General features: G+C 51.2%; 2 protein-coding genes across 2 annotated transcripts; both read left to right on the forward strand.

Moving 5' to 3' along the window:
• Positions 1–303: 303 nt before the first annotated feature.
• On the forward strand, positions 304–1,242 carry LOC136787584 (olfactory receptor 14C36-like). Its single transcript, XM_066984896.1, has 2 exons — positions 304–718; positions 809–1,242. The coding sequence occupies exons 1-2, from the start codon at positions 304–306 to the stop codon at positions 1,240–1,242; spliced, it is 849 nt and encodes a 282-aa protein (XP_066840997.1).
• A 22,210-nt stretch (positions 1,243–23,452) lies between these two features.
• On the forward strand, positions 23,453–25,131 carry LOC136787545 (olfactory receptor 14J1-like). The gene is made up of 2 exons (XM_066984855.1): positions 23,453–24,384; positions 24,948–25,131. The coding sequence occupies exons 1-2, from the start codon at positions 23,453–23,455 to the stop codon at positions 25,129–25,131; spliced, it is 1,116 nt and encodes a 371-aa protein (XP_066840956.1).
• Positions 25,132–26,460: the final 1,329 nt, after the last annotated feature.

The raw sequence follows: 26,460 nt of genomic DNA on the forward strand, positions 1-26,460 counted from the left end.
GTAGTAAAGTGAATCTGAGACTACCCCATGTTCCTACCATGTTACTACCATGTTACTACCATGCTACTACCTCTGGCTGTAGTGCAGGACTGATTCTTGCATTGCCCACAGATGAGTCCCCTGCTCCCAGAGACACTCTCAGGCAGAATCAATGAAAGAGACCTTCAAAATATCTCCCTGGAAATGGGCAATTTTTGGTGATTTTAAGTGAGAAAATGGAAAGAGTTTTCCTCTGATATGCCTGTGGTACATTCTCACTGCCTTTCTCCTCCTTGTACAGGACCTCATGACCAGAATTAGGAGATGTCCAACAGCAGCTCCATCAGTGAGTTCCTCCTGCTGGCATTCGCAGACACACGGGAGCTGCAGCTCCTGCACTTTGGGCTCTTCCTGGGCATCTACCTGGCTGCCCTCCTGGGCAACGGCCTCATCCTCACCGCCGCAGCCTGCGACCACCTCCTCCACACCCCCATGTACTTCTTCTTCCTCAACCTCGCCCTCCTCGACCTGGGCTGCATCTCCACCACTTTGCCCAAAGCCATGGCCAATGCCCTCTGGGACAACAGGACCACCTCCTATCAAGTGTGTGGCGCACAGGTCTTTTTCTTTCTCTTCTTCATATCAGCAGAATATTATACTCTTAGTGTCATGTCCTACGACCGCTATGTTGCCATCTGCAAGCCCCTGCACTACGGGAGTGTCGTGGGCAGCAGAGCTTGTGCCCAGATGGCAGCAGCTGCCTGGGGCAGTGGCTTTCTCAATGCTGTCCTGCACACGGCCACTACATTTTCCCTGCCCCTCTGCCAAGGCAATGCTGTGGACCAGTTCTTCTGTGAAGTGCCCCAGATCCTCAAGCTCTCCTGCTCAGATGCTTACCTCAGGGAATTTGGGGCACTCGTGTTTAGTGTTTCTTTAGGATGTGGTTGTTTTGTCTTCATAGTGGTGTCCTATGTGCACATTTTCAGGGCGGTGCTGAGGATGCCCTCTGAGCAGGGCCGGCACAAAGCCTTTTCCACGTGCCTCCCTCACTTGGCTGTGGTCTCTATGACTGTTAGCACTGGCTTGTTTGCCTACCTGAAGCCTCCCTCCATCTCTTCCCCATCCCTGCACCTGGTGCTGTCATTTCTGTACTCAGTGGTGCCTCCAGCAGTGAACGCCCTCATCTACAGCATGAGGAACCAGGATCTCAAAGATACAGTGAGGAAAATATTTCTATACATGATTCTTCATCATCAAGAATGACTTCATTATTGTGATTATTATCATACCATTTTTGTCATTACACTTATTATCAAAATGTAATATTAGAAATAATCCAGTGAGGCGAGGCTCACTGTTCTGGAGTTCCTTGGGTCCTCCCTTCTACCCTTTTTAGAAATGGGAGTGATGTTTCCCTTTTTCCAGTCACCAGGGACTTCACCCGACTGCCAGGACTCTTCAAATATGATGGAGAGAGGCTTGGCAACTACATCAGCCAGTTCCCTCAGGACCTGGGGCGCAAGTCATCAGGCCCCATAGACTTGTACGTGTTTAGTTTCATCAGGTGGTCTCAAACCTGCTCTTCACTTACAGCAGGTGGGACTTTGACCCCCAGCCTCCATCTCTTGGTTCAGGGAAATGAAAGACTTGGGAAGCCTGACTGGCAGGGAAGACTGAGGAGAAGACGTTGTTGGGTTCCTCAGCCTTCTCCATGTCTGTCATTACCAGTTCACCCTTCTTATCCATCAGAGGGGGTACACTCTCCTTGGCCTTTCTTTTCTGAGCAAAGCATCTACAGAATCCCTTCCTGTTATTCTTTGCATCCCTTCACAAGCACAGTTCCATCTGTGCCTTGGCTTTCCTTATTCCATCTCTACACATCCAAAACTGAAGCATGCATGAGGGCCTGGGAAAAGGAACCCGGGGCCATAGAAGCCATTCTGGAAACAAGACTTTTAAGTGTGAAACACAGTTTTCTAGAGGTAAAGAGCTGATGGGCACGTTTTGCCCGATGCTCCTAAAGACCTTTGTGTCCTTTTCTCTCCTGGCAACAGCACCACTTCCTTCTCAGGAATAGAGTAGCCTACAGAGGTGAGACAGATATCTGCGATCATGAATGTCATCAGAAAACTGATCCCAATAAGATATGGGGAGGTCAGGAGCAGCCTGGACACGAGGGATGCGAGATTTTGGGGTGGGAAGAGGAGCATGGCCAGCTGAAATAAGAGGGTTCATGAAATGTCGAAGCTGTGGTAACACTGACTTAAAACAGTCATGTATGGCCCTTGCCTTATTTTAACCAGTAGTTTTAATCCCTAAAACTAAATGCTACTCCAACACTCTGACAGGAATGCCCTACTCTAATGCTTGAACTCAAAGTATCCCTTGAAGCAAAACTCACCCATAGCCCCTTTCCCTTCCCGTTACTCCCTTGCTAACGGTATTCACTGCCCTTAACACTACCATTAAAATGCTATATTAAGGCCTAGACAAGTCCTTGGAAGACCTAAAAAGACCCTAAACTGAAGAGCTTTCCCATACCCTAAGCAAAGAAGAAGACCAAACCTTCCCATGAAACCTTTGTTTACTCTGTGACACTCAAAGGTGAGTCCTATTCCCGTGGGGACGAGAAAGTGGTCAGCTCTGCCTCAGGATCTCCTGCCCCAGCAGGAGGAATGTGACTGGGGCAGTGACTGGGAGGTCACTTCTGTCTCTGCAGCTGATAGGGCAGCAGCAGGAACGTGTCACGCAAAGGGACTGTGAGGTGCCTTGTGTCTGCAGGTGGCAGGTCAGCCTTGGCTTCTCCCTGGGATGTGCACTTTGGGGTGACATCTGCCAGTGGCCCTGCTAGGCCAGCAGAAGGCCCCTGCTTGGCATGCTGCCTGTGGGATCCCCTCTGCCTCCATCCCCAGGAGGACCCAGACACAAAGAAGGCCCGCACAGGGCTTGTCCTGTCCCTTCTGCTTGAGTCCAGGACTGGACAGCAGGAGGCACAAGGCTTGGCTGTGTCTAGCCAAGAAGCTGCAAGGCCAGCAGCAGGCCCAGGCCTTGGCAGATGCTGCTGAGGTGACTTCTGTCTGCTTGGCTGACAGGCCGCAAGGAGCCTGATGGGTTGGGATGCCTCCTTCAGGAGTGGTTTCCACCCTGATGGAGCTTTCTTTGGTAGTAGGAAAGAGCAGGAGAGGAAAAACTGCCACAAAGTGTACCTTGGAAGGGTGGCTCTCGCTATAAGGAGTAAGAGATGTCCCTCAAAGGGTCTTGCCGTGGTGACAGAGGTTAATGAAAGAAATGAAAGTCTATGATCACAGCCAGGCTTTGTGTTTCAAGGAACAGCTGATGAGGGTTGACGAGACATGGGTGAGATGATGGAAAGTCCTGGATGAGAGCAAGGTGGTGGAGAGAGATGGGTGTCTGCAGACTTCAAGGAAATAGGGCAAAGTGTGGGACAGCATAGGAAAGCCTGCAGAGGAGAAGGCAGAGGGTGCTGGCAAGAAGGGAAGGCCCCAACAGCCCTGACCTTTTTGTCCCCTTGGCTAGAGCTTCTGAGGAGACGAGATATAGTCATTGCAATGGGGCCTCGCTGCTTCCTTGATACGCTGTGCAGGGGTAAGGAGTTATCATAATGAAATTCTTCTCGTGGCATCACACTGCCCACCACATCAGACAGACCCCAAGAAGAGCCCTGAGCCAGACGTGGGGGTGCAGGATCTCCCCTCCCAGGGGCTGGGGTCAGGCCTTGGCCCTTCTGCTTCACCAAAACCAACCAAGACTTTTCTCAGCACAGCGCTTTGCCTCTCTGGAATCATGGCCTCCAATTATGTGCCCTAACAAGTCCCTGGGGAGGCTTTGTTAGGAACAGCCCTCAGTGGGGCCCATTAATACTCCAAGTCACTTCAACTTTTCCTTCTGACTTTACCTTCTCAAGCAGTTGCATCATTCTCCTCTCAGTACCCAAGTTTCATTGACTCAGCACTAAAATACACCATGGAACTTATTAAAAGAGAGAAAGTCCTAAGCAGCCATATCTCTCCCACAGTTTTCTTCAAGTCTTCAAGACTTTTGCAGCTAATTGCAGAGCTTTCATGGTGTAGTTACGGAGGAGGATTTCAAAGAGCATCTAATAGATATCTTTCCTCATTTTAAAGGCTGAATTTTGTTGCATTTCAGCTTGGAGCATCATTTTCCTATAGATATTCGTCTAGGGTTACTCCTTTGGAGCCCTGCTTAGGTAGGAAGAGCAGGATTTTTCCTGTTTAAAAACAAACAACAGGAAATCATGCTGCAATTTTCAAAACAAAAAAAAAACAAAAAGTTCAAGTTGCTAATTTTTTTGCGTCCAGTGATATTTACCTTCCAAAAAGGATGACGGTACATGATCTTTTTTACACTGATTAATAGGAAATTTTAAATAGTAGTGTTAATATTAATCCATATCATACTAATTCAATGAGAAACGATGAGTTTCTGGCCTAGGAAACCATTAAACCGCTGAGAGATGGGCGAGCAGAACTCACTGAAACTCAAAGGAGCAACTGGGTTGGTGAGAGCAGTCTGAATGATCAAAGAGTAAGGGGAGGGCAAAGCAGGAGAACCATGGGAAGTGCATAGGTCCAGACAAGCAGCTGGAAAGGGGACATTCAGCATGTTCTGTGTAATGAAGACGGGTTTTGTTCTTGGAAGATGAGGGAGCACACCATGATAGACAAAGCGATGACAAAGTAGGTACAGGTGAACACCAGTATTTCTTCTCCTGCAATGAATATAGATAATGGAAATTCACATTTCTTCATGATAGGAATTGCACTTCATGTGAGACATTTAACAGAAGTGATTGAATCATTTGGGCTGATGAGTACTGACTTTATTTTTAAATACAAATAATTACAGGGTATTGAGGCAGAGCTTTGCTGTCTGACCATAAGCATAACCAGGGAAAACCTCCTGATGCCCCGTTGTGTTTGAGGCACTTCCCTAAACCAGCAGATGTCAGAAAAGACCTGCAGGAGACCGGAGCCCCTTGGGAAAATCAGGTGGAGCCAGGTGGAGTTCCCAGGGCACCTCCACTGCCAGCAGTGGTCTTTGTTCCTGTAACTACAGCCCAGCCCAGCACAGGAAACCCCTTCAAAGACAACACCCTAGTTCAGTGTGTTCCTGGGTTTGTCCTAGATTTAAAATGGCCATTGGGAACCCATGATACTGTCCTTTATTCCTACTAGACAGGTGAACATCCGTTTAGCTTCCTGGGTCATCTTTAGCAAACTGAGGCTGAAAAACTCAAGTATAGCACGCTTCAAATGGCTGAGGCAGAACCCATCAGCTTGCCCCGCTTTGGAAATGGTCCCCGTCCACCTGAGGTTTTGAAAGAGAAAAATGTGAAATGACCCGTCAGGTCAATGCGCAGAGTAAGGGAAAGTCACACATATTGTGCTGTAGGGACAGAAGGCAAAAAGCACTGCACTGTGCCTCAGAGTAAACAAGGAGACCTATTCCAGTTCATCCAGGAGTTGAAGCAGAGCGAAGAACGAAGAGTTGTGGCCTAATATGAAGTTGGGTGTAAATCACTGTTGGAATAAATGTCTTTTTGTGGCATCACCAATGAGAATTACACAAAACTATATCAAATAAGGGTAACGTCCCACCCTGGCCCTGTCACCCCACGGGGCAGGAGAGAGGGAGCTGACAGACAAGGGACACATTTGGGTGTGGAAGCTGGGGCCCAGCAGAGACAAAAATCCAAGGCAGTAGCTGGGGGAGGCCAAGAGAAGCAGCCCAAGGAGTGGTGCTGCTTGTGAGGACACGTTTGTGCCAGCAGCCTGAGTGGGCAGCAGCTGTGCACAGGCGAGGGGAGGCCAGGAAGCGCATGCCAAGAGCGCTCCTGCCAGCAGAGACAAGGCCGGGGCCGAGGGCAAGGACAGAGGCAGGCCCAGGGCAGGGGGCTGCAAGGGCCATGCTGAGCTCCCTGCCCCTGCAGCAGCCGCACTGGCCCTCAGCAGATGTGCTGGCCAGCACGCACGGGGAGGTGCTGGCGTGCATCAGAGAACAGCGAGGAGGGCGCTGCAGAGGGCCGGGGTGAAGCGGGTGGCAGAGCCCCATGCAGGGGCTGGCTGGGGGTCCCCTCTGCTGCAGCCACCGCACGCGGCGTGGCAGGAGGAGGGCTCCCTGTGCACCACGGGGCAGAGCCTGGCCCTGGGCTCTTCCTGACGTCCCTACAGCTCCTGGCAGGCTGCGGTGAGGTGCCCCTCAGCCTTCCCCCCTGTGCTGCCAGGGCACACGGCTGCCTCCTGCCCAGCTCACTGCCCACCAAGAACGTCCGACAGGGCTGCTTCCCAAGCTGGGCCTTGCCCAGGCTCAGTCCCCTGCAGGGGCAGAAACTGGCCCTTGTCCTGGTGGCTTTTCATGGCCTTCCTCTCAATACATGCTCTTCTCATGCTTGATCTCTTTTACTGAATTCAGAGGCTTAGGAGAACTTTTTGGTACAGACTACCGCAGAAAATACTTTGAGTCCCTCAGCCACATCTCTGCTTTTCTTCCACATTGCAGCTGGGCTTTTCAATCCCAGAACCTCTGCTGTTCCTGAAGAGAAATCATGAGAAACAAGAATCACAGAAAATGACTACCTGCTGGTTCCTTTATTTCGTTAATTACCAAGAGCATATCAGCACCTGTACATGAGGTCTCTGGGTTAAACTAACTAACTAACTAAATAAATAAATAAAAGGTAGAAGAAGTGAGATAGAAGTGAGATGAAGAAAAAATACTTTAATTGGAATTATATTGCAAAGATTGAAAGGCAATTTTGAAATACATGAACGAAGGTGTTTCTGCCTTGCCCGGGTATATGTGAGGAAGATGTGCAGGTACCTCATTGATGGGGAAATGCTGTATATTAGAATAACATCCTCAGTGCCTCCTTTAGCTCCTTGTTCCTCGTGCTGTAGATGAGGGTTTCACTGCTGGAGGCAACACCGAGTACAGAACTGAAACCACCAGGTCCAGGGATGGGGAGGTGATGGAGGGAGGCTTCAGGCAGGCAGCCATGGCAGTGATGCTACGCAGGGAGACCACTTTGACCCAAAACACAGCACATCTTTACACCTGCTGAGGGTGCACTCACTCTATTCCATCATCCAGGTCATTGACAAATAAGTTGACCAGGACTGGACTCAGTGTAGATCCCCGGGGGGCACTGCTGGCTACAGGCCTCCAACTAGACTCTGCTCCACTAAGCACAACCCTCTGAACTCTGCCATCCAGCCAGCTCACAATCCACCTCACTGACCGCTCATCCATCCCACACTTCCTGACCTGGTCTGTGAGGATGTTATGGGAGACAGTGCTGAAAGCCTCGCTGAAGTCATGGTACACAACATCCACTGCTCTCCCTCACCCACTCAGCTAGTCACTCCATCATAGAAGGCTATCAAGTTGGTGAAGCACGGTTTCCCTTGGTGAACCCATGCTGACTGCTCCTGATCACCTTCCTCTCCTCCACATGCTGGAGAAGACCTCCAGGATGAGCTGTTCCATCGCCTTTCCAGGGATGGAGGTGAGGCAGACCAGCCTGTGGTTGCCTGGGGCCTCCTTCTTGCCCTTTTTTAAGACCAGCATGACATGAGCTTTCTTCCAGTCTTCAGGCACCTCTCCTGTTCTCCATGACCTTTCAAAGGTGATGGAGAGTGGGCCAGCAGTAACATCCGCCAGCTCCCTCAGCACTCATGGATGTATCCCATCGGGGTACAAGGACTTGTGGGTGTCAAGTTTGCCTAAGAGATCTCTGAGCTGATCCTCTTCAACCAAGGGAAAGTCCTCATTTCTCCAGAGTTCCTCCCTTGTCCCTAAGGTCAGAGATTCCAGAGGGCTGGTCTTAGCAGTGAAGAGTGAAGCAAAGAAGGCATTCAGTAATTCTGCCTTCCCTTTGTTCTTTGTCACCAGGGCACCCACCTCATTAAGCAGTGGGCCCACATTTTCCTTTGTCTTCCTTCTGCGACTGATGTGTTTGAAACAGCCCTTTTTGTTGTCCTTGACACCCCTTGCAAGATTTAACACCAAATGGGCCTTGGACTTCCCTGTCGCTTCCCTGCATCCTCGGACAAGGTCTCTATATTCTTCCCGAGTGGCTTGTCCCCTTTTCCACATTATATATGCTTCCTTCTTCCATTTCAGTCACTCCAGGATCTCCTTGATTATCCAAGCAGGTCTCCTGCCCCCTTTGCCTGACTTTTTGCTCACAGGAATACACAGCTCTTGAGCTTGGAGGACTTGGAGGTCAGCGCGCTATTGCTGCCGGTGCACCGTTGTGGCAGCCATCGGCACCTGCTCTGCTTCGGCTCTCAGCAACCCCACAACAGCAGGGTCTTGTGCGAGACCAGGCAAGGTAGACAACTATTTGACGTTCTCTCTATTCAAGGCAGTTATGCCAACAGCCCTCTGGTGCCCTTTTGCTTAGTTGTTTACCCTTGGAACAAGCCAGAAACACAGCCTGGAGGCATGTCCTTAGGGTTACCCAATGACGTTCACGTTACTCACGAGCTATCATAACTGGCCCCAAAGAAAGAAGGGGAAGGTGCCCTGCCTTGTGCCCTCCACCAAGTGGATTCATGAGTGTCGTACCAGTAGCGCCTCAAATAGTATTTATTGGTGCAGATTTAGGGAAAGCATCACAAGCCCATATTTGCTTTCCTAGTGGTAACGTAGAAGTTTCTTGCAACATGTAGTTGCTTTACAGGTAGGGATTTGTAGCAATTTGTAATAAAGACGTTCATGAAGACAGAGCAACGAGGTGTCCGTGTCCTTGTGTACTATGGAATCCTACCAACCTCCTGCTGCGATCCATGGGCGGGCTGACCCTCCTAGGTCCTGAGCATCGTTACTGTGATGCCCTTGGAGTGGTCCTCAGAGCTGCAGGAGCAACCACAGACCTGGGGCTTGGTGACAGCCCTTTGCTGCAGAGAACATACTCAGCCACAGGGGCTGGACCCTTCAGGTGCCCCAGTGCCATGAAACTGGCTTTTTTTCTGCTCAAGTCTGCTGCTCCCTCACACACAGCCAGGCCTGTGGCTCATCTCCCTGTGGAGGAGGAGGAGGCAAAGCGCTGCTGGTGCGCGAGTAAGGGAGAAATACTCCACCTGTGGGAGGGCACGGCTGGCGGGGAGGTGGCACAGGACAGGCACTGGCCTCTTTCTCCTATTCCCCACCCAGGGAGCCTTGAGACCGCAGGTCAGTGTCTGTACTGCCCACAGGTGCCTGCAGTCCTGTATCCTCAGGATCCATCTTCTCTCCTTCTGTACGTAACGTTTTTACTTTTTTTCTCACAGTTTGGGGCCAGCATTGGTGGACCTGGTACCTGGCACTGCAAGGCTGTGTCTCACACCATGTTTTTTTCGTGAGTTTTTCCCATTGCAGCAGCAGAGCAGCAGCTAATTGCTTCTGGAAGACAACTGAAACAGCTTCTTCAGTGCATGCTTGAGCTCCTGGTTCCTCATGCTGTAGATGAGCGGGTTCACTGCTGGAGGTACCACTGAGTACAGAACTGCCACGACAAAGTCCAGGTATAGGGAGGAGTTGGAGGAGGGCTTCAGGCAGGCAAACACGATAGTGCTGACAAACAGGGAGACCACGGCCAGGTGAGGGAGGCACGTGGAAAAGGCTTTGTGCAGGCCCTGCTCAGAGGGCATCCTCAGCACTGCCCTGAAGATCTGCACATAGGACAGCACAATGAAAACAAAGCAGCCAGCACCTAAACAAAAGCTAAATGCAATAAACCCAACCTCCCTGAGGTAGGCATCTGAGCAGGAGAGCTTGAGGATCTGGGGGATTTCACAGAAGAACTGGTCCAATGCATTACCATGGCACAGAGGTTGTGAAAATACATTGGCAGTGTGCAGCACAGCGTGCAGAAAGCCACTGCCCCAGGCAGCTGCTGCCATCTGGGCACAAGCTCTGCTGCCTACGAGGATCCCGTAGTGCAGGGGCTTACAGATGGCAGCGTAGCGGTCGTAGGCCATGATGGTGAGAACATAAAATTCTGCTGTAATCAAGAAGACAAATAGAAAGACCTGTGCAGCACACCCTTGATAGGATATGGCCCTGGTGTCCCAGAGGGCATTGGCCATGGCTTTGGGGAGAGTGGTGGAGATGCAGCCCAGGTCGAGGAGGGCGAGGTTGAGGAGGAAGAAGTCCATGGGGGTGTGGAGTCGGTGGTCGCAGGCTACCGCGGTGAGGATGAGGCCGTTGCCCAGGAGGGCAGCCAGGTAGATGCCCAGGAAGAGCCCGAAGTGCAGGAGCTGCAGCTCCCGCGTGTCTGCGAATGCCAGCAGGAGGAACTCAGTGATGGAGCTTCTGTTGGACATCTGCTTTTTTGGGAGGTGGTCCTGAACAAAAAAGAGGATGAGAGGAATAAAGTACAAGAAATTCATCAGAGGAAAACTAGTTCCATTTCTCCTTTAAAATCACCAAATAAATTGTCCACTTGCTGGCAGACATTTGGCAGATTCCTTTCATGCATCCTGATTCATTCTGCCTGGGGGTGTGTGTCAGAACAGGGGGCTCTGCTTAGGGTAATGCAGGAGTCAGTCCTCTCCTACAGCAAGAGGTGAAGAGGAACATTGGAGAATGTCAGATTCACTTCCCTCCTGATATCAAACGAGTTTTTCCCCAGTTTTGCTCCTAGTTCACCAAACTGTAGAGCAGAGCTCTGGTGGCTTATTAATTAATTTGTTTATTTATTTATTTATTAATACGAACATAAAAAATATAAATATAAATATAAAATATAAATACAAATATGAACATATAAATATATGTTCTAGCTGCCCCACCACTCCTCAGAACATATTCTAAGCCAAAAATCCTAGTATTTCTGCTGGAACTGAAGAAGTGAATCCTTGTGGATCATCATCAGAGAAATCAGGATCATCATCACTTTAGTGCAGGTTGTCCTCAAGGAGGACAGCCAGTCTGTCCATCAGGTCTGGTCCCAGGTGTCCTGTGAGAACTGCAGGAAAATTCTACTCACATCTTTGACTGAAAAGAACAAGGCCACTTCTGAGAGCAGAGGAATCCAGGCTCCAAGTGCCCATCTCCAGACCCCTCACCCTGTCCCCGTACTCCCCTTCCCACAAGCACCCCGAGGGCTCACTCCATGGGCAGGTGAAACCCCCATCCCCAGGCAGCCTGGGAACAAGAGCAGCAGCAGCACGGCCAGGTGGAGAAGCCAGGAGGAATGGCAGCGTGCTGCTGCCAGGGGAGGCAAGGCCAGGGAGGGACAGACGGACACTCAGCACACACTCCTGTCCTGTAGCTCTGCCTGCAGAGGAGGCAGCTCCTGCTCATTTTAAACGATCTGTGCTCCCCTCAAGCCTGCAGACACCTTCCAAAGCCAAGGGGTATCACGGCTTTTGTAGCTCCTAAAGATCAGCTAGGATAAAGCCTGAGAGGACCACAATGATGATATTGGTGCAGTCTGTGGGCTGAGGGGTGGGAAGGGACTTTATGAAGTTCGTTGATGAAATATTGGTCCCTCACTGCAATGCTCCAGGAGTCTCAGTCTCCTGTACAATCCTGACAATCCATTACCATGAAACCTGCCTCCCCTCCACTGCAGGATTCTTAAAGCAAAACTTACAGAAAACTGCTTGCATTTCAGGTAGCCCCTGCCTTGGTCTTTCTCTTGAAACATCCAACCATAAATGCCATTCTCTACAGCATCTTCTACACTTTGCTGGAGAAAGAGAGAGACAACTATCCAGAGATATGCTGTCAGGCATCAGATTTGCCAGCTGTAGATGACCCCTCTGGAAACTGCAGCCGCATGGCCCTGCAGCCAGAGACTACCCTTGTCAAGGGCTGTGCAGATTTCTCCTGCAGGCAGCTCTCAGCATCCTCCCACTGCCAACTGCCTCCAAGCCCTCTCTCCTTCTCTCCTCTCCCCGTGCTAGCTGCGGTCAGAGCCCCCAGCCCTGCTGCGCTGTGCACAGGAGCTGCTCCTGGGCACAGCTGTCTCTCTGCACCAGGGCCCTCTTGCCACGAGCTCTCTCTGTCCCAGGAGCCCGGCCCAGCTCAGCAGCACAGCACCCGACCATGGCATCGCTTGCTCTGTGCCATTGGGCTCTGTCGAGGTGTCCCCAAGGCCTCAGGGCTGACGTCTCCCGAAGGCAGCAGGGTCTCTGCTGGGCTGTGGTGTCTGAAGCAGACTGAAGGCATCACTGACTGCTCCTTGCTGAATGTGGGAGAGATTGGTTTTCGAAGTGTGATTTGTGCTATTAAAGTTTGGTTGTCAAACATCTTGAGCTTTTAACCTGTCAGGCGCTGAAGCACCACAGAGCTGTTGGCTCACTCCCACCACTCAAAATCTTATTTTTTGAAATATAGACAGTTTAAAGGGACAGGAAATGAAGACATAAGAATAACAGTAACAACAATAATAAATAATAATAAATTTTATTTTTATTGTGTGTAAAGCATGTGATGCAAAATGCAATTGCTCATCAACCATGGACCAACAGTCCCATTGAACCTGGCCATCCTGCATTTGGATCTCCTGTGCAGGTCCCTTGACCTTACTTTGTTTTAGGGCAATACAAGCTTTCAGAAGGATTAGGACTATTTTCTTCCCTTTCTCAAATATTCTTGAGCTGGGTTGCCCCATGTGATGACGACATCAATGTACTGGAGGTGTTCAGGAGCTTCCCCCTCTTCCAGGGCAGTCTGGATCAGCCCATGGCAAATGGTAGGGCTGTGTTTCTACCCCGGCGCAGTCCATTCCAGGTGGACAGGATGCCCCTCCAAGTGCAAGCAAAGTGCGGCCTTCACACTGCTGCCAAAGGGATGGAGAAAAATGCATTAGCAGTATTAATTGTGGCAGAGCGCTTGGCTGCCTTTGACTCCAGTTCGTATTGAATGAAGTTCTAGCATGCCCAGCACAGCAGCACTCAGCAGTGGTGTGACTTCATTCAGGCACAGAAGTCCACCGTTCTCTTCCACTCACCATTAGAATTTTGCAGTGTCCGTATGGGACTACTAAAGGGTGAGCAAGTGTTGCTGATCACCCCTTGGCTCTGCAGTCAATGAACCAGCTCATGCATGGGAATCAGGGAGTCTCTGTGAGTGCAATACTGCCTCAGGTGCGCTGTTGTGGTAGCGATTGGCACCTGCTGCCCGTTGGCCATCAGCACCTGCACAGCAGAAGGGTCCTGTGAGAGAGTGGGCAAGGTAGACAACTGTTTGATGTCCTCCGTCTCCAGGGGAGTCATGCCCAAAGTCCATCCAGTAAACGTTTGGATCTTTGAAGTACACTCTCTTGATTTAGTCAGTGCCAAGGTTGCACAGAGCCTCCAGGCCAGTCCCAATGGGTTGCTTTTGCCACTCCTTCCCAGTTAGGCTCACTTCAGCCACCAGTACAGTTAACTCTTGGGTTTGATGTGCCAGGCCAATACTCCTCAGAGTCCAATACACCCGATTGTCCCCTTCCTCCCCCTGGATGGAGGCTGGGCCCCTCTAGTCCTGCTCATAGTATTCATTACTCTATTTGGAGGACTGTCTGCTAGAAACTGGAGCAGTAATTTTCTCAGAAGAACCACTTTTTTGCAAATGCTTTTCCTTGCACTTCATGTATCCCTGCCTCTAGGGTGGAGGTAGGGTAGATTTTTGCATCCTGTTTTCTCATGGCCTTTCCGTGGTCACACAGTTAAAACCACAGGGTGGCACATAGTATGCACGCACTATATCAACTTTCTTGAGCAAAGGGATGCTTACACCTGATAGCCGAGCTATTGGTTCGTGCAGGTGGGGAGGAAGATGTATCCTCTTGTAGTTCTAGCATCTCATAAGAAAATTTCTCTCAACACGAGATGCAGGCCCATAGGGAAGAAGAGAGACTTTCATTGTAATGCTGTAGTTGGCTACATCCAACTACATCCGATTCATCCATGTGGGTTCCTCTTGGTCTTTCCAGGTCATAACTGCCAATGAGCTGGCATATGGTGATGGTGCGCTCTGTACAAACTTCTGCCACATGGGTCATGGGCACTCGACTTCATCTGGAACTTTGGACAGCTGTTTGTTGTCTAGGTCACTATCAATCACCTTCAGCATGGCTAATTCCCTCAGGTACCGGATACCCCTCTGCATGTTGGTCCACTTTCCTGGTTGACATACAAGATCTTTCTTGAAGGGAGAATTTTCCTTGACGCCTGACAGGATTAAATTCCTTGTGCCCTTTTCCAATGGCTTTGTCAATCACTCCTTCTCTAGAGGGGGATCCCAGCTGCTTGGCTTCCCTGCCCTCTAATTCCAGGCTATTGGCCCTGTTCTCCCAGCACTGGGGCAGCCAGGTGACAATGTGCTCACCAAGATGATGGCTGAAATCTTTTCCCTTATCTCATAGCTTACCCTGGGAAAGGGATCACGTGGTTTCTTATGTTTAGGTGATTTCTTCTTCTTTGTCCTCCTGCTTCCATGGTGGCCCTTCTTTGGTGAAACCTGCCTTATCTTCTTCTTCCTCCTTTCTTGTCTGGGTAGGAGTTTCTTCACTTTCTAAAGAAAAACTGACTTCCGCACCCATTGTTTTCTCTTTCATAAAGAGGCAACCAATAGTGGCACAGGCTGGTTCTCTGGCCCAGCCATGGGGCCCATTTCAGGGGCTGGAGTGGCTGCAGGGCCCATCACAGGAGTTGTCCTGGCTGCAGGTCCTTTCAGAGGAGTTGGAGTGGCTGCAGTGCATATCGCAGTTTTTGGAGTGTCTCTAGGGCCTGTCACAGGGGTTGGTTTAAATTTAGGCCCATCTCAGGGGGTGTGGTGCTTGAAGCAGACTGAAGTCATCACCGACTGCCCTTCCCTGAACACAGGAGAGATGAATTTTACAAGTGCGATTTGTGCTATTAGAGTGTGGTTGTCAAACATGTTGTCCTTTAACCTGGCAAGTAGCTCAGCACCACACAGCAGTTAGCTCACACCAACCCCCCAAATGCTTATGTGTTGAGATAAGGGCAGTTTAATGGACCGAAAGGGAAGAGAAATAATAATAATAGTAGCTTTTATGATGATGATGATGATGATGATGATGATATTTATTATTTTTATTATTGTTATGTACAAAGCAAGCTGTGCACAGTGCAATTGCTCATTACTTACTGATGTCCAGCCTGTCCCCAACTGGTAGAACATTGTGGTAACCACCTGCACCTGCTCTTCTTTGACCTTCAACGACTCCACAAACAGAAGGCTCCTCCCAGAGACTGGGCAAGGTAGACAACTCTTTAATATCCTCTGTCTCCAAGGCAGCTGTCCCAAAACCCTACCTGTACCCTTTTGGATCTTTGAAGTACCCCCTCGTGGGGAAGTCTATGTCAAGGTTTCATAGATCAACATTCTTCTTCCTCCTTTCTTTTCTGGGTAGTAGTTCTTTTCCATTCTAAGGAGCCTGATTTTCACACCCATTGTTTTCTCCTGCATATAGAAGCAACGGATACTGGCACAGGTTGGTGCTGTGGCCTAGCAAGACCAGACCTGGGGGGTCTGGTCTAGTCCCCAGACTAGACCTGGGGCCTGTCCCAGGGGCTGGAGTGGCTGCAGGACATGTCAGAGGTGTTGGAGTAGCTGCAGGGCCTGTCACAGGGGTTGCAGTGGCACTGACTGAGGCTCAGTAAGCACAGACCAAGTCCCAGCACATTCCAGTGATTTGTGTCCCTTTGGAATTGCCAAGGTGATAACACCTCCTTTTCAAGCACTTCTACAGTTTTTAAGGATTCTGCATGTGCTCGGGGGGAAGCTCTAAAGCCCTGGAGGTGCCCACTGCTCTAGGTGCTTGCCCAGATCCTCTCCCTGCCTCTCCTAACTCTCCTGCCTTGGGGCAGGTCTCTGGAGGGCATTCTTAAATAGTTGTTTATCCTTAAACAGAAGTTGAAACGCATTCAGGAGACATCACAATAGGAGCATCCCAAGGATATTCAAAGCTTTGTAGAGCTAGTGTAATTAGCCTGGAGGAGAAGGGGAAGGTGAAGGGGAAAGGGGGATTGAATAAGTGTCCCTCCGTTTTCTCCCCCTAGATTGGCTCCCTAAAGCAAAAAGGTCAAGAGTGTAATTCTTAAGTTTCTGAGCGATGGTTCCTGAGGTACGGAGGTGATGGCAATGCTCAGTACAAATAACACATTTATCACATGACCAGATATTTTATAGAATCATAAGCCAGTGTTACACAACATAGCAAAATAACTTTAAACCAGCCCCAGAAATGATGAACAGCACAACGGGAACACATGCAGTAAGTAATGTGCTATACAACACATTTCTGAAAGCAAGCACAACAGACCTGAGATCCAAAACGTCGACATTGTGATCAGCAACTACTAAACTGGTCTAGTGCTTATAACAATTTAATTTTAGCACTCTCTGGTAAGATCTGTCATTATATCAACCCTTCGTGCCCCACTCTGCGTGCCAAAAAGACTGCTGTGGTTTAACGCGGCAGTTCGAGTACATGGAATTATTTGAACAGGTCCAGAGGAGGGCCACAGAGATGGTCAAGAGGCTGGAGCACGTCTGCTATGAAGGCATGCTGAGCAAGCTGGTACTGCTCATCCTGGAGAAGACAAAGCACTGGAGAAACCTTAGAACAACCTTGCAGTACTTAAAGAAGACCTGCAGGAAAGCTGGGGAGACAGTCTTTGTCAGTGAGTGTAGTGATAGGACAAGGAGTAATGACCTTAAACTAAAAGAGGGTAGGTTTAAATGAGATATATGGAAGGAATTCTTTAGAATTCTTCAGAGGGATCTGGATAGGCTGGATTGCTGGGCTGAGGTGAATGGGATGAAGTTCAACAGGGCCAAGTGCAGGGTCCTGCAATTTGGCCACAATAACTCCATGCAATGCTATAGGCTTGGGGCAGAGTGGCTAGAAGACTGTGAAAAGGAAAGGGACCTGGGAATGTTGATTGATGCTCGGCTGAACATGAGCCAGCCGTGTGCCCAGGTGGCCAAGAAGGCCAACGGCAACCTGGCTTGTATAAGAAACAGCGCGGCCAGCAGGAGCAGGGAAGTGATCGTCCCCCTGTACTCTGCTCTGGTGAGGCCGCACCTCGAGTACCGTGTTCGGTTTTGGGCCCCTCACTACAAGAAGGACATCGAGGCCCTGGAGTGTGTCCAGAGAAGGGCAACCAAACTGGTGAGGGGTCTGGAGCACAAGTCTTATGAAGAGTGGCTGGGATTGTTTAGTGTGGAGAAGAGGCTCAGGGGAGACTTTATTGCACTCTACAACTTCCTGAAGAGATGTTGTGGTGAGGCGGGGGTCAGCCTCGTCTCTCAGATAACTAACGATAGGACTCATGGAAATGGCCACAGGTTGCGCATGGGGAGATTTAGATTAGCTGTCACGAAAGACTTTTTCTTTCAAAGAGTAGTCAGGCACTGGAATGGTCTGCCCAGGGAGGTGGTGGAGTCACCGCCCCTCGCAGTGTTCAAGAAGCACCAGGACAAGGTGCTACGGTATCTGATTTAGTAGCTTAGTGGGTAGTAGTAGTGATAGGATGGTTGGACTAAATGATCCTTTCCAACTTTGTGTTTCTATGATTTCTATGATTCTATGATAGGACGAGGGGAATGGTTTTAAACTTGAAGAGGGTAGATTTAGAGTAGATAGTCAGATGAAATTCTTGACTTGGAGGTGAGGCACTGGCACTGGTGCTGTGGGTCCAGAGGTCACCCAGAGGGACTTTGGATCAGCCCATGCCCTTGTGTTTGAAGGAACAGCTGGCGAGAGTGGAGAGGCATCAGTGAAATCCTGGCAATACCAGAGTGAGAGCCAGGTGGGGAAGAGAAGTGGCTGTCTGCAGCCTTCAGAGAGGTGTGGGACAGCACAGGAAAGCCTGCAGAGGAGAAGGCAGAGGGCTCTGACAAGAATGGAAAGCCGCAGCAGCACTGACATCTTTGTCTCCGCAGCCATGGCTTATGAGGAGACGTGTTATACTCATGGCACTGGGACCATGTATTTTCCTTTCAACCATGTGCAAACACTGGGAGGTGTCATACCATTGTCCTTCACATGATATTATGGGGGCATCGTCCCCCTACCCCACAGACCCCAGGAAGAGCCCTGAGTGAGACATGGGGGTGAAGGATCTGTCCTCCAGTGGCTAGGGTCAGGTCTTGGCCCTTCTGCTTCACAAAAACAAAACGAGCTTACCTAACCACAGACCTGATACCCACAGAAGAACACCAAAGCTCCCCAGTAAAGTTTTGTTCACTCTCTAAACCAGAAACGAGAAACCTGCTTGCTTGGGCACCCTGCCTCTCTAACTTTGTTTAAACTCTAACACAGAAATTGAAAACCAAGTCCCTAGGGGACTAGAGAGAGGTCAGCTCTGCCTCAGGATCTCCTGCCCCAGCAGGAGGAATGGGACTGGGGCAGTGACTGGGAGGTCACTTCTGTCTCTGCAGCTGATAAGGCAGCAGCAGGGACATGTCACACAAAGGGACTGTGAGGTCCCTTGTGTCTGGAGGTGGCAGGTCACCCTTGGCTTCTCCCTGGGATCTGCACTTTGGGGCTGACACCTGCCAGTGGCCCTGCTAGGCCAGCAGAAGGCCCCTGCTTGGCATGCTGCCTGTGGGATCCCCTCTGCCTCCATCCCCAGGAGGACCCAGACACAAAGAAGGCCCGCACAGGGCTTGTCCTGTCCCTTCTGCTTGAGGCCAGGACTGGACAGCAGGAGGCACAAGGCTTGGCTGTGTCTAGCCAAGAAGCTGCAAGGCCAGCAGCAGGCCCAGGCCTTGGCAGATGCTGCTGAGGTGACTTCTGTCTGCTTGGCTGACAGGCCGCAAGGAGCCTGATGGGTTGGGATGCCTCCTTCAGGAGTGGTTTCCACCCTGATGGAGCTTTCTTTGGTAGTAGGAAAGAGCAGGAGAGGAAAAACTGCCACAAAGTGTACCTTGGAAGGGTGGCTCTCGCTATAAGGAGTAAGAGATGTCCCTCAAAGGGTCTTGCCGTGGTGACAGAGGTTAATGAAAGAAATGAAAGTCTATGATCACAGCCAGGCTTTGTGTTTCAAGGAACAGCTGATGAGGGTTGATGAGACATGGGTGAGATGATGGAAATGCCGGGATGAGAGCAAGGTGGTGGAGAGAGATGGGTGTCTGCAGACTTCAAGGAAATAGGGCAAAGTGTGGGACAGCATAGGAAAGCCTGCAGAGGAGAAGGCAGAGGGTGCTGGCAAGAAGGGAAGGCCCCAACAGCCCTGACTTTTTTGTCCCCTTGGCTAGAGCTTCTGAGGAGACGAGATAGAGTCATTGCAATGGAGCCTCTTTGCTTCCTTGATACCCTGTGCAGGGGTGGGGAGGTGTCCTAATGAAGTTCTTCTCGTGGCATCACACTGCCCACCACATCATACAGACCCCAAGAAGAGCCCTGAGCCAGACGTGGGGGTGCAGGATCTCCCCTCCCAGTGGCTGGGGTCAGGCCTTTGCCCTTCTGCTTCACCAAAACCAACCAAGACTTTTCTCAGCACAGCGCTTTGCCTGTCTGTAATCACGGCCTCCAGTTAGCTGCCCTAACAAGTCCCTGGGGAGGCTTTGTTAGTAACAGACTAGAATAGCCAACAGAGTGTATAGTGTACTCTAATACTACAGGATAGAGTAACCAACAGAGGTGAGACAGGTACTCTGAGATCATGAAAGGCATCAGAAAGCTGATCCCAGTTAGATGACTGATATGGGGAGGTCAGGAGTAGCCTGGCCAGGAGATATGTGAGATTTGGGGGTGGGAAGAGGAAGGGAAGAGGAGCTTGGAAGCTTCCTTTCTAGAGGTTAGAGGGTTCATGTAATGTTGATGCTGTAACACTGACTTCAAACAGTCTTCTGTGTCCCTTACACTATTTTCAACAGTAACAAAAATCCCTCAACATAAACATTAGTCCACCACCCTGACAGGAATCCACTACTCTAATGCAGAAGTCAAAGTATCACTTCTAGGAAAACTCAGCCCATAGCCCCTTTCCCTTACCTTTAATTTCTTGCTCACCCTAATCACTGCTCTTAACACTAACATTGAAACGCTCTATTTAAACCCAGACTTTTTGAGAAACCTAAGCAAAACCCTTAACCATAGTGCATGCCCATACCCTAACCAGAGACCTGACTCCACAAGCAGAAATCCAAAAACACCCACTAAAACTTTGCTTAATCTCTAAACGAGAAAGTGAAAAACAGGTACCGAGGGGGGGTTCTCGAGGGCAGCTGCGTCTCCCCTAGGTCAGCTCTGCCTCAGGATCTCCTGCCCCAGCAGGAGGAATGGGACTGGGGCAGTGACTGGGAGGTCACTTCTGTCTCTGCAGCTGATAGGGCAGCAGCAGGAACGTGTCACGCAAAGGGACTGTGAGGTCCCTTGTGTCTGGAGGTGGCAGGTCAGCCTTGGCTTCTCCCTGGGATCGGCACTTTGGGGCTGGCATCTGCCAGTGGCCCTGTTAGGCCAGCAGAAGGCCCCTGCTTGGCATGCTGCCTGTGGGATCCCCTCTGCCTCCATCCCCAGGAGGACCCAGACAGAAAGAAGGCCCGCAGAGGGGTTGTCCTGTCCCTTCTGCTTGAGTCCAGGACTGGACAGCAGGAGGCACAAGGCTTGGCTGTGTCTAGCCAAGAAGCTGCAAGGCCAGCAGCAGGCCCAGGCCTTGGGAGATGCTGCTGAGGTGACTTCTGTCTGCTTGGCTGACAGGCCGCAAGGAGCCTGATGGGTTGGGATGCCTGCTTCAGGAGTGGTTTCCACCCTGGTGGAGCTTTCTTTGGTAGTAGGAAAGAGCAGGAGAGGAAAAACTGCCACAAAGTGTACCGTGGAAGGTTGGCACTGGCCATGAGGAAGAAGAAAAGTCGAGGGGATCAACTGGCCTTGCTGCTACAGACTAGGGCAAAGAAGGCATTAAGTGTCTCAGCCTTTACCTCCTCTCTTGTCACCAGGTTTCCTCCCACATCCATTAAAGGATGATGAGTCTTCTTAATCCTCCTTTATTAAAGTGTTTATATTAACAATTTTTATTGTCTTTGACGGTAATAGATGGATTGAGCTCCAGCAGGGCTTTGGCCCTTCTGATTTTGACCTGCACAGCCCCATAACGTTCAGGGCACACCACCAGACAATGTGACAGCAAGCATGAGAAGGAAGCACAGAAGAGGTGGAACCTGGCAGCCTTCCATCCCCTGCCCTTCTGTGACTCTGCACTGCAATTCCATTCAGCTGGTTCCTCCTGTATTATCTAAACATCCCTGCAGCTCCTGATGCTGCTTGTCAGAGATAGCACAATCACACGAAGGTTGAACTCTTTGCCTGCAGATGTTAACAGCTGACAGAAAAGAGCATCAGTCCAGGGGAACCTAGAGAAATTTCAGGGTTTTGCCTACAGGAACCCCTTGATATTTACAAGGAGAAGAGCCCAGTCCCGCACAGGAGGAAGAGGAACCCCACACATCAGGGCAGATTGGGACCCTGCCGAGTGAGCAGTGCCCAGGAGGAGGAGGGCCTGGGCACCACGAGGGATGCCATACGAGCAGTGGTGCTGCTCCCCAGGAACCAGGCCAGCTTCCTACAGAGCTGCCTTATGAGGAGCATGGCCACCAAGAAGATCTGAGTTACCAGACTCAGCTCAGATCAGGTGTGACATCACACGGACAAGGGTTGAGAGCCAGCAGAAAAGGGGTACAGGTCTGGGAGTCCCTAGCACAGTCTGGTGTGGAGAGGAGCAAGGGCTGTGACAAGGCTGAGAGTCCCAACAGGACCCAGGGCTTTGTGTCCATGGCTCTGGCTGTTGTCTCTGCCACTGAGGCCTAGGAGGAGACAGCTTATCGGTAAAGCACCAGGGCCTCATTGCCTCCTCGCCCCCACCCATGAACCAGGCAGGGCTCGTACCATTCTCCTGCACTTGGCCATGCACATCCCCATCTCCTCCTGCCCCACGAAGAGCCCTGAGCAAGGTGTGACAGGAACAGGTCTCTCTTCCAGGGTTCCAGGGGTCAAGGCCTGACCCTTGTGCTTGATGAAATTCATCCAGCTTGCAAAAGTGACATCAGGGTCACCTTCACACTGCCTTTGTCTCCTTGTCCTCCCTGCCTCCAATGCTCTGCTCTAACGAGCTCCAAGGGAGGCTGTGTCAGGGCTGGCCCTCAGGGGGACACTGCAGGAAACTTGCCTCTGACTTGGACTTGTTGAGAGATGTCTTCAATTGTCTCTCAGTGCCTGAGGTTCGTGGGCTCCTGAGCAGAGCCCCCCGAGGGGGGATTCCAATGCCTTGGGCTGGGCGTCTGGTGCGGAGCTGGGCCGGGCTCGTGGGACAGAGAGAGCTCGTGGCAAGAGGGCCGTGGTGCAGAGAGACAGCTGTGCCCAGGAGCAGCTCCTGTGCACAGCGCAGCAGGGCTGGGGGCTCTGACCGCAGCTGGCACGGGGAGAGGAGAGAAGGAGAGAGGGCTTGGAGGCAGTTGTCACTGGGAGGATGCTGGGAGCTGCCTGCAGGAGAAATCTGCACAGCCCTTGACAAGGTACGTCTCTGGCTGCAGGGCCATGCAGCTGCACGTCCTGGAAGGGTCTCCTGCTGGGTCTTGTTGCTGGGAGGGCAGTGGGCAATGCAGTAGGCTTTGGGGGTCCTGCTGGATGGCACTGCGAGGTGAGGAAGTCTGGCAGAAGCCCCTTGGGGTGTCATAACCCAGCTGCCCCTGGTCAGCCAAGATTGGAGTGTCCAATCCTCCTCCAGACACTGCAGGGGATGCAGATGGGATAGTGGAACAGGCTGGCCTGCAGATATTCATGTCTGTCTGTGGGGTGTTCTTCTGGGCTGGAGGCTGCTCTCCAGCAGGATGCAGCTCTCTCGTGGCATCCTTGTGTTATCCAGGTGCCCCAAGGAGAAGACACCTCCGTGCTAAGGCCATGTCCGAGCTGCTGGATGGCTGCCTGTGGGCAGCTGGAGTGAGGCCTCTGCAGCCCTGGCAAAGAGGGAAAAGCTGAGATCCTGCTCATGCAAGACCAGGTGAGGATCCTGTCCAGCTGCACTTGGTCTGGGGCTTCTCTGCTCTCAGCTTTCAGTAGTTTCTTCTCCTGGGAACACCGAATAGATGGTTCTTCCTAAACATTACAGGCGTAGCTACCAGAAAATGAAGCAAATAAATGTCCCTTCTTCTACACAATCGTTGGGTACTTTCCTTGAAGCAACACTGCAAATCTTCTGGTCTGACCAGTGGACTGAACTTGAGTTTCCCCCATGTTCCTGCTTCCCTCCTGCTGCACAGCAGGAAGGACTCCTCTGGAGCCCAAAGCAGCCCCTGCTCCCAGTGCCACTCTCAGCCAGCACCAGCTGCAACTGAAGCAGGAGAGCTGCAAAAAGGTTCTTCTGCACAGAGAGAGGCTTGGGCTGGGGGTGCTCTAAGGCTTGCAGTAGGTTTTCCTCAGAGAAGTCTGTTTTAACTTTTTTCTGCCTTATCCTCTTCAACAGACAGCTGTGTTTAATGTTAGCAAATGCCCAACATCAGCTGTGTGAGCGAGTTCCTCCTGCTGGCATTCGCAGACACACGGGAACTGCAGCTCCTGAACTTTGGGCTCTTCCTGGCCATCTACCTGGCTGCCCTCCTGGGCAACGGCCTCATCCTCACCGCCGTAGCCTGCGACCACCGCCTCCACACCCCCATGGACTTCTTCCTCCTCAACCTCGCCCTCCTCGACCTGGGCTGCATCTCCACCACTCTGCCCAAAGCCATGGCCAATGCCCTCTGGGACACCAGGGCCATCTCCTATCAAGGGTGTGCTGCACAGGTCTTTTTCTTTGCCTTTTTGATTGGAGCAGAATTTTATGTTCTCACAGTCATGTCCTACGACCGCTACGTTGCCATCTGCAAGCCCCTGCACTACGGGAGCCTCGTGGGCAGCAGAGCTTGTGCCCAGATGGCAGCAGCTGCCTGGGGCAGTGGCTTTCTCAATGCTGTCCTGCACACGGCCACTACATTTTCCCTGCCCCTCTGCCAAGGCAATGCTGTGGACCAGTTCTTCTGTGAAGTCCCCCAGATCCTCAAGCTCTCCTGCTCAGGTTCAGACTACCTAAAGGAAGTTGTACTTCTGGTTGTTAGTGCATGTTTAGCATTCGGCTGTTTTGTTTTCATTGTGGTGTCCTACGTGCAGATCCTCAGAGCCGTGCTGAGGATGCCCTCTGAGCAGGGCCTGCACAAAGCCTTTTCCACGTGCCTCCCTCACCTGGCTGTGGTCTCCCTCTTTCTCAGCACTGCCCTGTTTGCCTACCTGAAGCCCCCCTCCATCTCCTCCCCATCCTTGGACCTGCTGGTGGCAGTTTTATATGTGGTAGTACCTCCAGCAGTGAACCCCCTCATCTACAGCATGAGGAACCAGGAGCTGAAAGCCACACTGAAGAAACTGATTCTAGTTGTATTATTTACTTAGTAAGGAACTGTCTATCTCTCCTTTCTAGTTTAACTCTAGTTAATCTCAGGCAAGTTGTGACCCTTAGGTGTAGCATTTGTCCTGGTTTCAGTTAGGACAGAGTTAATTTTCCTCCTAGTATCTGGTAGGGTGCTCTGTTTTGGATTAGGATTAGAAGAGCGCTGATAACATGCTGATGTTTTAATTGTTGCAGAGCAGTGCTTACACCAGGCCAAGGACTTTTCAGCTTTTCGCTCTGTCCTGCCAGCAGGCAGGCTCGGGGTGCAGCAGGAGCTGGGAGGGGACAGACCCAGGACAGCTGACCCCAACTGGCCAAAGGGGTATTCCATACCATCTGACGTCATGCTGAACAATTTATATGGGGGTACTGGCCACGATAGGGTGGCCGGCTGCTTGGGGATAGGCTGGGCATCGGTCAGCGGGTGGTGAGCAATTGCATTGTGCATCACTTGTTTGTACACATTATTTTTATTACTATTATTATTATTATTAATATGCATAGTCGGCACAAAGCCTTTTCCACGTGCCTCCCTCACCTGGCCGTGGTCTCCCTCTTTGTCAGCACTGCCATGTTTGCCTACCTAAAGCCCCCCTCCATCTCTTCCCCAACCCCGGACTTGGTGGTGGCAGTTCTGTACTCGGTGGTGCCTCCAGCACTGAACCCCCTCATCTACAGCATGAGGAACCAGGACCTCAAGGAGGCCATGAAGAAACTCTTTGGATACATGCTTTTTTTGAACCATTAATGTTCACTTGAGTTCCAGGTTTATTTCAGAAACTGGAAAATATTTTTTATTATTTGTCTTTATGAATATTTTCTCCAAGTTGTGGTTTTCATTTAAATAAAGTTATTCTTGACATTCTGCCTGTTATTTTTTCTAACTTACTTTGACCCAATAGTCTCATGTAAAACTGGGCTTCACGTGTAGATAAATACAGTAAAGAAGCCAGGAGAAATTCATTGTTATCAGCTGCCGTCTCTTCCCATCTCCTGTGCAGGTGGGGGAGCAGCCCCATCACGCCCGAGGGGCTCAGGGCCCAGAGCCCAGCTGCCACAGGGAGGAGCAGCCCCGCTGGCCCTCGCGGCTGCCCCTCACTGCCCGCTGGGCTCTGCCTCTCTGCTGCCTTCGGGTCGGGGCTGCTGCTTCCCTGGAGCCATGGCCATGGCCAGCAGCAGGACGTGGCCTTTCCACTGCTGCTCTCTTTTTGGTTCCTCATTGTTTTCTTGTGCTCTTGTATCTGTGTTAGTCCTGAGGTCTCATGTACCTTGGTGACAGTCCTGTTGTCTCTGCAGTGACATCCCTGTGGCTGCAGGCAGCAGCAGGCACTGTGCAGCCCTGGGTCACAGCTGGCCTCCCTGCTAGCACCACAGTAACACGAGAGGCTGCTCAGGGCAAACCCAGAAGCCTGGGCACCTCTTCCAAATGTGCTATCAGGAATAGAGCCAAGGGGTTGCTCCCTGCTCTTCTGTTTTCTGGGCTTCTTCATGGAGCGAAGGACACCGGCTGAAAGTCCCAGGGTGGTCTGTGAAGGAACAAAGTGATGGACCAAGAGCTCAATTTGTGGTGGCACTTCCCCAAGCAGACAACAACTGGTCTTGGACTTCTCAGCACGGGACTGTGCCTCCCGCAGTGGGGCTGATGGCCGATGCCAGCCTGGAGAGGAATCTGGAGCTGCCAGGAGATGTCAGGGGATCTCCAGGGACAAGGAGCTCAGTGGGTAGTGAATAGAAAACTTCATAAAATGAGTGACCATCCAAAGAAAAGTCTGGTAAAGGAAAAGTCAAATCTGAGGGGACCATGTGCTAAGGGGGATGCACAGAGCTCCTCCAGTGAGATGCCACTACTGCAGGGGAAGAGGGGAAGGTTGGAGAGCCACGTGGGACCTGCGGGCAAGAGCAGTGTGTGCAAAGCATTTGGGGATATTTGCAGGGGCAGCGTGAGCCTGGGAGACAGCAGTGAATGGAGCCTGCAGAGCGTGAGCCTGTCCCATGTGGACTGACCAGAGCTCAAGTGCTCAATCTGCTGTGAGCAGGCAGAGGAGAGCTCTGCAGCCCCAGGGCACGCAGCAGCCCC

The sequence above is a fragment of the Anser cygnoides genome, chromosome 30 (assembly GCF_040182565.1).
Source record: "Anser cygnoides isolate HZ-2024a breed goose chromosome 30, Taihu_goose_T2T_genome, whole genome shotgun sequence".
Taxonomy (NCBI): domain Eukaryota; kingdom Metazoa; phylum Chordata; class Aves; order Anseriformes; family Anatidae; genus Anser; species Anser cygnoides.